The sequence below is a fragment of the Gastrolobium bilobum genome, unplaced genomic scaffold, assembly GCF_033153095.1.
Source record: "Gastrolobium bilobum isolate Gb01-03AN ecotype WA unplaced genomic scaffold, APGP_CSIRO_Gbil_v1 utg9731, whole genome shotgun sequence".
NCBI classification, from domain to species: Eukaryota; Viridiplantae; Streptophyta; class Magnoliopsida; order Fabales; family Fabaceae; genus Gastrolobium; species Gastrolobium bilobum.
The window spans coordinates 110,795-128,168 of NW_026899938.1; the positions used below are offsets into that span (position 1 = coordinate 110,795).

At 39.4% G+C, this 17,374-nt stretch overlaps 2 protein-coding genes across 2 annotated transcripts; one reads left to right on the forward strand and one right to left on the reverse strand.

The window, feature by feature from the left end:
* Positions 1 to 8,088: 8,088 nt before the first annotated feature.
* Positions 8,089 to 11,653, reverse strand: LOC133294290 (derlin-1-like). The gene is made up of 4 exons (XM_061492944.1): positions 11,649 to 11,653; positions 11,281 to 11,565; positions 9,380 to 9,607; positions 8,089 to 8,545 (listed from the first exon to the last, which is right to left on the reverse strand). The coding sequence occupies exons 1-4, from the start codon at positions 11,651 to 11,653 to the stop codon at positions 8,317 to 8,319; spliced, it is 747 nt and encodes a 248-aa protein (XP_061348928.1). The 3' UTR covers positions 8,089 to 8,316.
* A 708-nt stretch (positions 11,654 to 12,361) lies between these two features.
* LOC133294291 (uncharacterized) lies at positions 12,362 to 13,567 on the forward strand. Its single transcript, XM_061492945.1, has one exon. The coding sequence runs from the start codon at positions 12,362 to 12,364 to the stop codon at positions 13,565 to 13,567; it is 1,206 nt and encodes a 401-aa protein (XP_061348929.1).
* Positions 13,568 to 17,374: the final 3,807 nt, after the last annotated feature.

The following is a 17,374-nucleotide window of genomic DNA, read 5'->3' on the forward strand; positions in this document are numbered from 1 at the left end:
TGTCCCTTTTTAATCGATTAACTTAAATATTTAATCGGTTAAGTAGTCAAAATACGCAAAAAAATATTGACCCGAGGTTTAATCGATTAAATATCCCTCTTAATCGATTAAATCTAGGGATATTTAATCGATTAAACCCATTAGTTAATCGATTAAAAGTCGGCATATGCATTTTTAAAAAAACCCCTATTTGACAGAGGGGGTTATTTTCAAACCCTAATCGATTAAATAGGAGAGAAAAGCCCCAACTCCGAATCCAACTCCACAAATCTTCGTCCAAGCGTGTGGATATAGAAAACAAGGTCTTCTACTAGCTTCTTCATCCTCCACGGTAAGTTTGCTTCGTTTTGCAACATTTTTTTTTTGTTATTTTTTGGATTTAAGAAGTGTGGACCAAATGGGTATGGGGTTTGTTCGATTGGCATGATATATAAGGTCGTTTTATGTTTTGATGGTTGTGTAGTTATGTGTTTTGATGAATTTAGGGTTTTTTTCATGGATTTTTAAGTTTTATTATTATTGGACGAATTATGCATGTTTCATATTTTTTTATTCTTCTGTTTTATTGGTTGTTGATACATTATTTTGTTATTGTAGAGTTTCTGTTGCAATGGCGGGTGGCAGAAGATCAAGCAACATCGACGGTGAGAGACGAACGAAGCAATGACAAGACCGTCCTTTTTCTTCAAGGCCACAAGACGCTGAGCCTGAGCCCGTCGACCTCCCATTTGGGAACCTATTTGAGGATGACACCTGGGTGCACGCTACATTTCTACGTGACCACGTGTGCACCAAAATCATTGGATACGTCATTCTTTATGACAGAGGGATTTTAGATTGTGGCGGTGTTGGAGGCAGCACATCTGAGGGTGTTGGCTGAGATGCTATGTCCCTATTCAGAGGTTATGGTGAGGGCCTTCTACCATAACCTCAGCTACCTAAAAGGTGAGTTGAGGTCCCGCGTCTGCGGTGTGGACATAGTCATAACGACTTCGGTATGGTTGGATGTATTAGGCTACGACTTTGATGCTCAGCCCACTGTGAAGTATGATGCAGATAACGATGTATCACTTTCTGGATTTTTTAGAGTTGATGCTGTGGATGAGGCCAGGAGGCTTGATATCAGACGTAGACGGACCATTCATTACACTATGAGGTTGCTCAGTGTTGATGCCTGTATATTATACTACGTCATCACCCATATACTATTCCCGCGAGCTTTCAATCATTCTAGGGTGTTGGAACATGACATTCCTATCATGTGGGCTATCCGCCATAGCGTACGGGTGAATCAGAGGCACTATATTTGCTGGATGATGTATAAGGCCAAACATAAGGGTGCACTTCCATTCGCCTATCTGGTTCAGAGGATATTGGTTCACTTTGGTGTTTCCATGGACACTGAGCAGCTGAAGAGGCCCACAGGCTATATTGCCAAGTTTGGAAAGTGTCTACAAGAGTAGTGCGAGATCTCCAAGAACAGGGCGGATGTGTGGCAGTTCTCAAGTAGGATTGAGGTATAGGTGCCTGATGTTTCCCCAAATGCACACATGGTTGAGCTTGAGGCGGAGAATGATGAGGAGGAGGATGATGAGGCTGACCTACAGGAGATAGCTGAGCTTGAGGGTGGATTTTTCTTGCGTGATGTCATGAAGGGGATAAATGCCACACTGAAAAAGATAGGAAAAAAGGCGCTTAAACAAAAAAAATGGAGGAAGAGTCATATCCAGAAAGGGAATGAAAGGTTTAGGCACATTCAGGGTCGATTCAAGGGTGTGGAGGATAGGATTGCTCGTCTAGAGCTTGCACGAGGACACGAGGTTGAGGAGCCAGTAAGGGAGAGGACTCATGTGTCAGATGAGGAGGACGAGGAGACAGAGTCTGATGAGGACGAGGATTAGATTTAGGGTTTAGTTTTTAGTTCATGTGTTTTTGGTTTATTTTATGTATTTCCTTTATTTATCGAACTATTTGATGTAATGAAATTAATGTTTCCTTTCGTTTATGGAAAATGCTTTTATGTTGTAATCGATTACCCACAAATGACGTATATGCCTATCTTGTGCTAAATTGTTCAACACGGGTCAAAGACTAATGCAACAAGTCATAATATTGCATTACAAGTCAGAACAATCACTATTAGGTGTTTAGAATGGTTCACTAATGTTTTGGTACACCTAAATTAACGTTAAAGTACAATCCGATGGAATTTAGGGAATTGAACGTGTACGTTTGTATTTTGTGTCCCAAAACATGTTCCCCAAGTCACACTAACTAAGTTTATAAGTTTAGAAACTCACTTAAGTCAAAAAAATTCGTGGAAAACAGAACATAATGTCAAAATCAATGTTTTAATCGATTAACCTGTAATGGTTTAATCAATTAAAATATAATGGATCCCCTAATTGCCAATCACTGTGCAAGTCATCGTCACCATACAATATATCCATCTCATCGTTAGGGTGGGCCCAATTAATGAAGGAATAATGCGGGCTTTCGTTCCAAAATGGCTCAATCTCAGGACCTATGCCTAAATTATTACTTTTCAGTCAGTACCAATAATAACACAAAGATGAAATGTTAAATTAAAACTTTAATTTACTGTCTTACCACTGCTAATTGGATCAACGCGAAGTGGTGGCATAACCGGGGAACTCAGATTTCCTGAGTTCGTGTCAGCGTCAAAATCACCCTCCACGTCAGTATCTGAGGTGTTACCTAGTGGAATAACACTCTCAGGTTCACCCTCATCATCACTCTTCATATCCTCTTCGTGCTCATCCTCATCTATATCCCTCAATGTTATCTGACTTATGACAGGTGCAGGTGCAGATAAATCGACGACTATGTCTTCTTGCCAAAATATTATTGACTTTTTGTATGCATGGGTGCAGATGAAGATTGACCACAATCAATTTCAACAGATATCTGAATAAAATTTTGAAATTTTCGGTCAACAATTGCATCTATGACACATTCCACGTCTTCATCATCACATATATTGTTACTGATGTAGTATATAGCATCCTTACCAACTGTAGACTCTACCCTGGCTATCATCCGATGAATGCATTGGCCACCTTGTAGCTCCAATTTTTGGTGAATTCTCCCCTTCAACTCGTTGTATGTAGTGCCCCGTTTGATTTTCAACATTTTTGTTTTTCTTCAAATTGAACACCATTGGGACCTTCATAATGCCTTCCATCGTGGTAGATCATTGTAATATACATGTTTGGACTTGACCTCATCTTTACACGAATTTGGGATTAGGGTTCAGATTTTGGGGTTTGGGTTCAGATTTTCCCAACAACAAAGGGAATACAAAGGTGCAATGACAATGATTTCACAAGATTAAGGCTTTAGAGAGGGTGGGATGAAATAGACTCTTGATAGTTTGGATTACAGATGACAAATAAGAGAGATTTGGTTTAAAAAATGAGTATAGTTGAAATGAGACCGAGAAATGTAAATACAGGGTTTCTGCCGAGTTTTAATCTATTAACTAGGGGTTTAATCGATTAAATATCCCGAGATTTAATCGATTAAGAGGGATATTTAATCGATTAAACCTCGGGTCAACATTTTTTTGCGTATCTTGACCGTTTAACCGATTAAATATTTAAGTTAATCGATTAAAGAGGGGCAGGTTGGTGGATAGTTTTGGATAAGGAGCAAATGATTATTAATTAATTAATGAGGAGCAAAAATGTCAAATAGCACAAATTTCCATGCTTCTTTTTCCTTATTTAAAGCAATATATCATTTAAATGCTATTTTTATAATTTTATATCCTGATAATAATCTTAATTACGTAAAAAATTTCGTATACTTTTATAATGAAAAGATATAAGATAGTGTGTTAGAAGGATATTTAAATATGAACCGATGAGTTGGAACAATTAAACAACAATATGTTAGGTGAATAGGTGCATATTTTAAGCCATTAGGTTTGGTCTAATAATGAAAGATTTGGGTATGTTCTATTAGATTATATGTTTAATTTTTTCTTATATAGGTGCATATTTTTTGTTTTATAGTTGGATACTGGCATTTCATAATCAAGTAATTGGGCCTTGAAATCAGAATGAAAAGATGAATTTGACAATATTTTGTGTATAAATTTGTTGTCAGAGTTGTTGCTATTCTTGCCAACTTACCTTGTTATTTCTTTTATGATAATTTTTTATTGCTAAATAATTAACCCCACTTTCTTCTCATTTTATTGAAATAGACAACAAAAATGAGGTTTGGCTATTGTTGAGATATATAGTCCCACATTGGTTATATGTGCAACTAATGTGGCCTTTATAAGGCCTTGAGCACTCCCACCCTTTGAGCTAGCTTTTGGGGTGGTGTATCCCAAGGTTCTTTACATGGTATCAAAGCCTCGCCGCCCCCTCTTGTGGCGTTTCTTAGCACAGGTAGGCTGGGCCTGTTGCATTGTCCACTCTTCAAGCTCAATGGGCTCTCGTGTGAGGGGGCGTGTTGAGATATATAGTCCCACATTGGTTGTATGTGCAACTAATGTGACCTTTATAAGGCTTTGAGCACTCCCACCCTTTGAGCTAGCTTTTGGGGTGGTGACCTCAAGGTTCTTTACAGCTATATTTGTAAAGCAGTTCAGGGGAAAATTTTCATTTTCAAAATAACCAAAACATTATAACCTGCCTAGTAGATATTGTTGGGTCTTTATTCTTTTACTAAAAGCCCATTTGAGCTTTAGTGTATAAGAAAAACACAAGAAGTCTACGTTTGGTTTTCTTAGTGCCTATATTAGGAAAATTATTCTCTCATGTAATAAGAGAGAGTTATTTTATGTTGTAAATACATCAATAAATATGTTTTTTATTTATTTTTATTTTTTAACACATAGTGGGATCCACCATGTGTTGGGCCCATATATATATATATATATATATATATATATATATATATATATATATATATATATATATATATATATATATATATATATATGGGAGATGATTTTCTCATGTCACTGCTGAGAAATCATCTCCTGTTGCCATGCTAATTTTTTTTTCCAAATTTTTCTTTATTTTTTTACTTTTAATGGTGATGGGTCCCACTATGTAATTGTCTCTATGGCAGAAGATATATATAAACTGCAATATAAAAAAATGTTTGCCATATATATATATATATATATCTATATGAGATTAACAGACAAGATTAAGAGTGTAACTTACACTGGTGTAAAATGATCCTGATCATATATATATATATATATATATGAAAAAATGTGTGTTCTTTTAAAGGACATAGACTTGGATTCTTTTAAGATAGAGATAGACACAAAGAGGTATGAGTCTAACTGAAAAAAAGAAAGACAAAAAAAGGTGTGGGTTACACCTCTTTGTTTTTATCTTTCTCTTAAAAGAACCTAAATTTGTGTCCTTTAAAAGGACACACACATATAGGTAAAATTATATCTAAAGTTGTTGTACGTACGACAATGACAGGTGTATGGTTATGATTCCCCACATTTAATACTTCCACATTTTGTGTGGTTATAAATTCCCCACACTAAATGTTTTAACCTATATATATAGAAAATTTGTCAATGGTATATGTAAAGCGCCTCCATAAAAATAAATAAATAAATAAATATATATATATATATATATATATATATATATATGTATATATGTATATATGTGTGTGTGTGTGTGTGTGTTTGTGTGTAGAAGGGAAAACTTACATCATGTGGCATGAGAATAGTTTTTTCCATATATATATATATATATAGAGAGAGAGGTTTAGCGGATGTATAGTGACTGCACCTAAGGAGTGGTGCAGTGATATAAAATTACGTCGTTTTATAGCGTGAAAGCATTAAATATGAGAAATCATAACCAAACAAAGGTGGAAATAAATATAAAACATTAAATATAGAAAATCATAACCATGCAAAAGTGGAAAAAATATAATATTTCTATTTTCTACAATTAATTTTGAACGCGAACTTCCTTTATTCCACCTAAAACGACGTAGTTTCTTGGTGACTGCACTAATGCTTATATGCAGTCACATTAAAAATAATTTTGCCTATATATATATATATGTATGTATATATATATATGGAAAAATATTTTTTCTTTTAAAGGATCTAAACTTATATCATTTTAGATCCTAACTGTTGATTTTCGTCAATCGACGATTAGGATTAATGGATTTTATTGTCTTTTAAAAAACTATTCTCATGCCACTTGACGTAAGTTTTCTCTCCTACACACCCTTCGATAATTGTGTCACTTTTTTCTTTGCTTTTCTTTTTATTTTTTCAAGTGGTGGAGCCTATAAATTTGTCTCTATGACATGAGATAATTTATCTCCTTTAACATGAGATTAATAAGACCTTATATATATATAGGGTTCATTTTTTCTAAAGTTACTTTTGATAACTTTATCTAATGTTCGCCAAAACGACGTCGTTTTGGGGCGAAAATCATGGTGTATTTGTAATTTTAATTTATTTCAGGGTTATAATAGTATTTATCATTATAATTTTTTAAATTTTCAACCTCAAAACTTATCATTCTAATTTTTTAATTTTTCAACCTCAAAACGACGTCGTTTCGGTGAATATTCGATAAAATTATCTAAAGTAACATTAGATATTTTTCCCCACATATATATATATATATATATATATATATATATATATAAGGTTTGCTTTTTCTACTGTCAATGTAGATATCTTATCTACATTGAGCTCAAAATGGCGTCATTTTGAGACGGAAATTAAGGTATTTTTTAATTATAATTTATTTCAGAGTTATAATAGTCTTTTTTGTTATAATTTTTTAATTTTTCAACCTAAAGCGACGTCATTTTGGGAGCGAATGTAGAAAACTTATCTACATTCACTTTAGAAACATTAGAGCCATATATATATATATATAGGCAAAATGATTTGTAATGTGACTGTATATAAGCATTGGTGCAGTCACCTAAAAACTATGTCGTTTTGGGTGGGATAAAGGAAGTTTGCATTTAAAATTAATTGTAGAAAATAAAAATATTATATTTATTTCCAACTTTGTATGGTTATGATTCTCCATATTTAATGCTTTTGCATTATAAAATGATGTAGTTTTATATGACTGCACCAATCCTTAGGTGCAGTCACTTTACATCCGCTAAATCCATATATATATATATGGGACAGAGTATTCTTACACCGCTAGGATCATTTGACACCTGTGTCAAATTTGAAATTTGACACCTCATCTGAGAGCTCTTAGATCAAAAAAGATCAATGGTGTCGCATGTTTACAAATCAAAGTCGTTGATCTTTTGAGATCTAATGGCTCTTAGATGAGGTGTCAAAGGATCCTACCTCATACACACACACACACACACACATATATATATATATATATATATACATACTTTCTTATGTTTTTTAGCCGGGTTTGATGAGTGTCAAGTCACTGGATATAAGCTTTTGTCAAGTCACTAAATCATAACCGTACAAAAGTGAAGCAATGGTGATAAAGGAAGAGAGAGAAAAACAACATCATAACCATTCAAAGATGAATCAATAAATATAATGAAATAAATAAACAAAACGACGTAGTTTAATACTGACTTGACCATCCAGTGACATAATGAACAATAAACCCTTTTTAGCCCTTACGATTGTTAGATTAGAAAACTGGAAATATTTAGTGGGGAAATACATCTATCCTTTTAAAGGATATAAGTTTATATCTTTTTAGATCCTAACCGTTGATTTCCGTCTATCAACGGTCATAATCTATTGGACCAAACTTAATGGACCAAATTTATTATTAATTAATTAATAATTTTAATCCAATAAATTATAACCGTTGATGGACGGAAATCAACGGTTAGGATCTAAAAAGATATAAGTTTATATCCTTTAAAAGGATAGATGTTATTCCCTATTTAGTGCCAACGTACTCCTTCCCTTCCTTTGGCAGAGTAGAGTTGATCTAAGGAGATTCCACAGTAGCAGAGAAAAAAGGGAACATCACATCTACACAATGGGAAATTCTTGCGGATCCGCGGAACAGGTATACTATTATATTGCATGATGATTTATCGTGTTCCAAACTGCAACGGTTTTTTCACTTCCATAGATCCAATTGTGCCAAGAGATACAAGGATTATAGCAATTTGTTTTAGTAGAAGGATTATAGCATTTTAAAGTAATCTAACTTGGCTAACATCAAATAGGTTCAGGTTCAATAGCAATCAATACTTCGCATCAACCAGTAAGCAACAAAAACATTGAAAATCATGCCATATGAACATATCATGTTACCAAACTCATCCATTTAAACGGTAACTTCTTCCGCGGAAAGCAATTCCATCACCCTGATTCTGCTGTTGTGGGGAGGAACCATTCCTATTAGTTTGCTCTGCAGTGCTTCTTGTTGTTATTTGAGTCCCACCAAGACGGTGGCTTCTTCCTCTGAATACAATTCCATCTGATGGATTTGATTGCACTGGGGCATTTATTTGTGTACCCTCTCCCCAATATGCCACTATTTTGTGACTGGTGTCATGCATAATTAAGGATTATGAAAATGTATCAACCTAACATAAACTTTAGAAATAACATGCACCAAAAAAGAACTTGGTATAGTAAATGATATTCAATTTGAACCAACGACAATCTCTTTCTCCCTCCATAACTCTAGCTTGGACCATTCCAATTTTTTGGAGATATTTCAATGGATTCATCACTTTGTGACTAGTTTGATTTGGAGAAAGTCCTAAAATTAAGGCTTTAAACTCTTACTAAAGATAGTACTGAGAAGGATCAAACACATGCTCTAATCTTCACCTGCTCAATTTTTTTGTGCCAACTGAGATACCATTATCTGCACTAAATCTAAGGCTTTTTACTTATAACAATAGGGAGACTCATTATAATAAACAGTTCTAATCTTATTCTCCAGGAGATTGGACTCATGAGTCCTTGGCTAAAAGGGAGTGTCCATGGGAGGAGAGAAATATCATCAATGGACTAGGTAACAATCCACAATAATAAGTGAACTTGATACCATATCTTAGTTCAGAACTTTAAGACATTAGATTTATGGATCTTTTCACTTGTATGTATTTTGCTTAGCTAGTTTATTTCCGTTACCAGATAAATCTCTTGAATTCCCAATACTTTGAACATGGAGGCAATGTAGATCATGTGATCGTTGCCACAGAATGTGTTTCGAACGATATAATTCATGGATCAGGGTGTTGAAAGACTGATTTGTTTTCTAAATTATCATAAGAGCATTTTGAAATGGAATATGTAAAGTGTAAAACGAATGAGAGCAATTTGATATAATCTTATTGACCTAAAGGAACCTGATAAAAGAAAGGATACATCCACAGAGGAGTCTTGAACTTGAACTTCCCACCAGCAAGAGGATGAAGCACTGTTAAAAAGTAATATAGGTGTCCTACAAGCATCCCTAGGATGTTTGGCTTTAAACGATTTCCAAATATTAAATCCAGAGCTAGCAAAGCCCATGGAAGGTAAAATCCCTGCACAAAACAGAAGTTTAATAAAAGCTTGATAGTTCCATTTATGAATGGTTTAAGTATAATAATTCTAACACATTATTAATAATATGACAGATTTTACATATCATTAAATTGCATGAATGTTAATATATTAAAAGTATTAACATAAGGTCTTTTCTTATCTTTCTTAACTCACATGAGAATCAAATTCTTTTTCAAACCTCCCTTGTTGCTTTATTTTTATTCTATTGATCTTGTCAAGGGTATGATTTGGGGAGACAACTGAAAAGTCGTGTTAAATATTTTTTCCTTTAAATGTATTAAGAATTAGTAGAGTTAACTTACGCAGGAATTTCTTTGCCCTCATTTTTGGAGGCTGAGGAAGAGGAGGAATATAGACTAGCGAGAAGGGAAGACAGAGGAAAACAGAGACGGGAAAAAGCTAGCGGAAGTAGTCTTAAAAGGATCTTACATAGGAGAACATCTTCCATACATCTGTAGTAGATAACTCCATTAAACAACTGACATTTGGATAAAAAATTATTTCTCTCTCCTATGTGTACAAATATCACAATTATTTATAGATTTCTATTGGCTGGTAGCACCAAACAAATGGTACTACAGTAGTATATTAGATATTTCCCTTACATAGACATATACACACTCATGCTCGCACTTACTGTATATAAATAAAGGGAAAAAGTGTTTGTAATTTTAAATGACATAAAGTTATGTCATTGTAAAAGAGAGATAGACACAAAATAATCACTCATTTTTTCTTCAATGATTTTCATTTTTGTGTTTATCTCTCTCCTAAAATGACATAACTTATGTCATTTAAAATGACAAACATCAGACCCATAAATAAGCGAAGGGTAATAGTTTTTTCATGCAGTAAGAGATAACTATTATATTTATCTCCTACAGACTCATTTATGCAGGTGAGGTTCACTTTTAGGGGGAGAGAGAAAAAAAAATAGAATGAAACTCATCTTGAATTTGTGTATGTAGGAGATAAATTCTTTTTTATATAACATAAAAATAATAAATCCCATAAATGAAATATAGATAGGGTGTGCACGATTCACTTCGGTTCAATTTTCTATATTGAACTAAACCGAATAGTAAAAGTAATTCGGTTCATGTGAACCGAATCAATTTTAAAAAGTAATTCGTTTTTCGATCCAATTTGAAAAAAATGATTCAATTCATAAATTGGTTCAAAAAAATGTGGTATTGGTTCAAAAAAATGTGGTATGGTTTGTCTTGTTCACAGTGTGGTTTGGTGCATTTGTTTTTCCATACTCCTAAAAATGTGTATACCTCGGTTCAGTTTGGTTTTAAACTCAAACTGAATTGGTAAAATAATTCAGTTAAACCAAATGATACTAACTCAATTGGCGTCAAAGATTGAGCAGCAGAGGAGAGAGCATGTGTTTAATCCTCTTTAATACTTTTTTGGGAAGAGTTTAAAACCTTAATCATGTACTCCCGAATTAGATTAGTTGCGAAGTGATGAACCAATTTAACTATCTAAAAAAAAAAAATTCAATTCAAGAATCAAACTAGTTTCAAAAAATAATTGAGTTCTTGAACCAGTTTGAAAAAAATAGTTCGATTCTTATACGGATTTAAAAAATAATTATTTTTATCCGTTCGTTTCGGAATACAATTCATTTTGGTTCATTTGAATATTTCTATTCCGGATGGCCCAACAAGGCTACGACCCAAAGGTCCAGGCCCAATCTCAACCCTCAAGACACGTCAGCCCTACCAGCTGGTGAGATCCCCCAACTCCCAACACGACGACTCTCCCAAGGGGAAACACCGAAATGTCCTACCTTGGGATCATAACCCCCGAAGGCAGTCGGCCCAGATGCCATAAAGAGAAACTGCCCTTTGTCCCACGCTGACATCGCCAGGCATAGGGGTCGCAGCGCTGCTATCACAGCAGTGTCTGCCACGCCCAGCACAGCCACCCTTAGCAGGTCCCAAGGAGGGTTGACCCCCTCCTCACCAACACAAGCAAGATTCACATCACCTCCTCTATAAATAGCTCCCTAGCAAAATCTTATCTTATGTATCGTTATTCTGCCCATTTACATTGAGTCACACATCCACACACCTACCTCATTGTTAATTGTTTGTTTCATACTTGGAACTGTATCACTTAGCTTGGTCTCTACCTGTGCTAAGGGTATAATCCATTTAGTGACTCCATCCCCAAAGAGAACATAGTGGGCTTATAGATCCCAACGGTACATTGGCACCGTCTGTGGGAAATTATAAACTTTTATTCCCATTCTCTTACCAAAGATCTAAAGGAGGCATTTCACTTTCTGATAGCAAAACATGGCTGTCACGACAAGAAGAGCAGAGCAAGCTAGAGCTGTTACCCCTGAAGGTCATGCACAAACAGTTCATTCTAACTCTCCACCATCCAGGCATTCAGCCCCAGCGAAACAAGCAGCCGGGGAGGCCCATCCCCCGGTACTGCAATATGTTGGCCCACAGTTACCAGCAGCAGACGCTGAAGTAGCACAGCTAAATCGTCGCGTAGCCATACGTGAAATGCAAGGTGTTGGCCTCAGCTGAATCGTGGGTGTTGAGGCCATCAGCGCAGCTTTGGTCAGAGAACCAAAAGAAGGAAAACAGTCAATTTATTTCGTCAGCAAAGTGTTGCAAGGGGCAGAATTGCGGTATCAGCAAGTTGAAAAGTCGCCCTCACACTCATCTTCGCCGCGCGAAGGCTGAGGTCGTATTTCATTGCCACCCTATCACGATCAGATCCAATCAGCCTATTCGCCAAGTCCTGCACAAACCTGATCTCGCCGGAAGAATGATGTCCTGGGCGATTGAACTGGCGGAGTACCAGATCAGTTACGAACCCAGAACCGCCATCAAAGCTCAAGCTCTCACAGATTTCATAGCCGAAATGACGCACACCTGCGAAGCAGCTAGCCAAGCAACTGAAACCCCATGGTTGGCGCTGTGGAAGCTATATGTTGATGGCTCTACCAACACCAAAGGATCCGGCGCCAGAATAATAATTGAAAATCCAGACGGTGTGGCAATGGAGCATTCTTTATCTTTCAACTTTAATACCACTAACAACCAAGCTGAGTATGAGGAAATGATTGCCGGCCTGCTCCAGGCCAAAGAGCTGGGAGCGCAACATCTCAAGGTTTTCAGTGATTCTCAGTTGGTGGCATTTCAATTTTCGGGTGAATATCAAGCTAAAGGGCCGCTGATGTGCAAGTACTTAGAGAAAGTCAAAGAGATAATTTTGACCTTCGAGACAGTTGAAATTGAGCACATTAGGCGATCAGAAAACACACGTGCGGACATCCTCGCCAAGCTAGCAAGCACCAAGAGTCCAGGTAATAATCGTTCCGTCATCCAGCATAACCTGCCTAATCCATGCATCGTCATGAGTATTGCAGACGTCGCCGAAGGAGTCGCCGAAGATACCTGGATCACTCCTATCTCTAACTACCTATCAGAAGGTACCCTCCCAGTGGACCAGACAGAAGCCAAGAGGATAAAGCGGAAATGCGCCCACTTTTGCATGATGCCGGGGCGCCTATACAAAAGGGGCTGCTCAACCCCACTGTTGAAATGCTTGAACCCCAGCGATGTTGGGTACGTTTTGGAAGAAATCCATGAAGTAATCAATGGCCACCATATGGGCGGCTACTCTCTGGCAAAGAAAGCTCTCCGATCAGGTTTTTATTGGCCGACCATGGAGCATGACGCCCATGAGCACGTTAAAGCGTATGATAAGTGCCAAAGACTTGCAGACATACACAAAGCCCCACCAGAAGAACTTACTGTGATAACATCCCCTTGGCCTTTTTACAAATGGGGGATGGACCTCTTGGGCCCTTTCCCTGAGGCGGCAGGTCGAGTTCGGTGGCTGATCGTCGCCATTGACTACTTCACCAAATGGGTTGAAGCAGAGCCAGTTGCTACCATTACCTCTCAAAGGGAGAGGAAGTTCTTTTGGAGAAATTTGTTTACCGTTTCGGAATCCCGGGAGAAGTCATAACGGACAATGGTACTCAGTTCATAGACGCCAAGTTCTAGGAGCTAATGAAGGACCTGCACATTTGACACCATTTCGCTGCAGTAGAACACCCACAATCCAACGGGATAGTAGAATCAGCTAACAAAATGCGAGCTAAGGGAATCAAGAAGAAGCTGGAATCTCATAAAGGGGCGTGGGTTGAAAATCTGGAGAATGTCCTATGGGGCTATCGGACAACCGCCCAGTCCAGTACCAGAGAAACCCCTTTCAGATTGACTTACGACACGGAGACAATGATTCCTGTTGAAATCGGAGAACCCTCTTAGAGGAAAGACCATGTGACCGAAGTAACCAACAACCAAAACCTCAATGAAGCTCTAGACCTTCTGGATGAGCTCAGAGAGCGAGCAGCACAATCTGAGCGCCAAACCAAGGAGAGGATAGCTGCTCGGTACAACAAAAGAGTAATCTTGAGGAGATTTGAAGTAAAGGATTTAGTCCTTCGGCGAGCAGCCATCAGAAAGAAGAACGCCCGTGAAGGAAAGCTCGCCCAAACTGGGAAAGACCTTATCGAATAGCCAACAAGTTAGGAGGAAGAGCATATGCTTTGGAGACACTTGAGGGAAAGGCCATCCTAAGGGCGTGGAACGCTGACAAGCTCCGACGATACTATAGCTAAACCACAATGTAACCTGTATACTACACTCTTTTCCTTCCCAAGCTTTTGTCCCACTGGGTTTTGCCTGGGAAGGTTTTTAACGAGGCAGGTCATTTCTTTTTGATCAAAAAAATCCCATTGAAACCTTTTTCTATCTGTTAATATCAAAGTTACTGGATGGTTCTCACCCCCGCCTAACGTTGGACTGGGATGGTTCTCACCTCCAGCCAACATCAAAGTTACTGGCATGGTTCTCACCCCCAACCAACTTCAAGTTATGGGATGGTTCTCACCCCCGCCTAACGTTGGACTGGGATGGTTCTCACCTCCAGCCAACATCAAAGTTACAGGGATGGTTCTCACCCCCAGCCAACTTCAAGTTACGGGAAGGTTCTCATCGCCGCCTAACGTTGGACTAGGATGGTTCTCACCCCCAGCCAACTTCAAGTTACGGGAAGGTTCTCACCCCCGCCTAACGTTGGACTGGGATGGTTCTCACTCCCCAGCCAACATCAAAGTTACGAGACAGTTCTCACCCCCACCTAACGTTGCACTGGGATGGTTCTCACCCCCAGCCAACATCAAACTAACGAGATGGTTCTCACCCCCGCCACAGTTGTACTGAGATGGTTTTCACCCCCAGACAACGCCCAACTAACGGGATGGTTCTCACCCCTGCCACAGTTGGACTGGGAGGGTTCTCACCCCTAGACAACACCCAACTAACGGGATGGTTCTCACCCCCGCCACAGTTGCACTGGGATGGTTTTCACCCCCAGACAACGCCCAACTAACGGGATGGTTCTCACCCTCGCCACAGTTGGACTGGGATGGTTCTCACCCTTGCCACAGTTGGACTGGGATGGTTCTCACCCGCAGCCAACGCCCAACTAAAAGGAGAGTTCATCAATTAAAGAAAGGTTAGAAAGAAAGCGGAAAGCAAAGTTCATTGATTGATAAGAAATACAAGTCCGCGGTTGACATACCAACCACGGCAAAAAGATGAAAGCTACCGGTTGACACACCAACTGTGCCAAACTATATCTAAATCTGCAACATAAAGTTTAAGACCTTCAGTTGTGGCCGCCCCTTCAGCAGCTTCCGGGGCCTGTTCAGTCGTGCCCTCCTCAGCAATCTTCTGGGCCTGCTCGATCACGCCCGCTTCAGCAACGCCACCCCTAGTCGCCACGTCTGGGCCACCCAAAGTCACGTCAACATGTCACGCCCAGCCTCATCCTTTTCAGGATTATCATCACCAGTGGCATCACTGATAGGAAGGGCTTTTGGCAAACCTTCATCCTCGTCAATCTCAGGGCCCTCCTCAATCACTGTCACTCCACCACCTGCTAGGAGCTCAACTATCTTGTTGTCTTCCACCTCGTAGTCTAGGCTGAAACCGGTCAAGTCAAGCTCAGGATGCCGAACCGAAACTTGCTGGAGTGCGTTGTTAAAAGAACCATACATAAGGTTCGCTAAGGCTTCCTCCAATTTTTCCACTCGCCCAATGGCCTTTTTGAAGTCCTCCTATGCGGCGTGGAGGTTCCCATGCGCGGAAAATAAGTCAGCAGACAACTGGGCTTTTTCAGATTGGAGACCCCCCTTCTCCTTCCTAGACTCTTCCAGCGACTTTGATAGGTCATCTTTCTCGGAGGTTAGGCGTTTAACCTCTGCTTCCGCCTTCTTCAGTTTTGCGGTCAAAAACTTGTTCGCAGCCTTTTTGTCAGCAAGCTCCTTATCAAGGCGCCCATCTTCAGCAGTAAGATCATCTACTTTACGCCCCATCTCATCAAGGCGTTCATCCTGGGAGGAGCAACGACTGTCAACAGCAAGGGCGACCTCTTGCATTCCCAAGATACGACCAATGACCACTTGCGTGCAGTTCATGAATTCCTGACGATCGATGCGTTCTGGCACCACAATCCTAGGACGCCCAATGTTAGGAAAAGAAGAGTTAAGGTCCCTCTCTGATAGTTTGAGGGCCCTGCCAACTGGGATCTTAGCAAAAGGAGGAGGATCCTGCGCACCAGCTGTTACATGAGGCGCTTCTCCATCAAAACTGCTGGTTTCCATCACCCCATCACTGCCTGAGTCCTTAAGAACGCCACCCGAGACGTGGCAGTCGCCATCGGAAAACTGCCTACACTCTGACTGATCAAGGCGCGACATCTTGGAGCCCTTTGGCAGAATTAAGCTTTCTTCCCCCCCCCCCCCCGTTTCAGACTCGACCCCCCACGAGCAGGCGATCAGAGAGTCGACTCACTCGCCGACGAACCTCTCACCACATTCGTGGGCTCTTTAATTATAGGGCCAGTCGCCCTCTTCCCCAACTCACCGGCGGAAATATCTGCAGCTGACCGGATTTTCTTCTTGGCTTGGTGGACTTATTTCTTCTTTCCTTTGTCCACACCTTTCCTCTTCGAGGCGGGGTTTGGGTTAACCTGGGGAACCACACCTGTAGCGGCTTTGAGCTTGGCAGCTGCCTGACGTGCAAGTCTCAGCGTCTCCATCGACAAGATTTCAACTGCAAGACAGGGAAAACAAGTGTTAGTAAAGACAGTTAATACTCACCACAGTCACAAATGGTACAAAACACCTCCACACCTCCGTGACACAACACCCTTTTCGAAGGCCACCGGTCAAGACCCCCTTTTACCTCCACAAACCACTCCACCACCAGTGCCTCTTCAGGAGACAAGGCTCCCCACCCAAATGAATACTAACTGGAAGGCGTCTCATAATGGTCTTTAGTCCAGTATAGCAGAAACTGACTCTCCCCCTCGCCCGATCAAGGAAAAAAGGTAATTCCCCCTCGTCAAGCACTGGTTCAATCTAGAAAAAAGTATGCCTCCAGTTCTTATATGAGTTGGAGTATTGGGCAAATATCGATCCCAATCCGTTTCCCACCTTTAACGAAACCCAGCCAAGCTTCTTCAACGAAGGCGATACCTGGAAGCAGTAAAAGAACAGCCGCACAGTGTACACCCATCCAAAATATCGGCATATCTTCTCAAAGACCCGAACAAACGCCCAAGCATTTGGGTGCAATTGAGAAGGAGCAACCCGTAGGTGGGCTAACACTCTCATCTCGAACTCAGATAAAGGGAACCTCACTTTTTGATCTGTGAAGTGAGTCTTATACACCACGAACCGCCAACGAGATCTCGCCACAC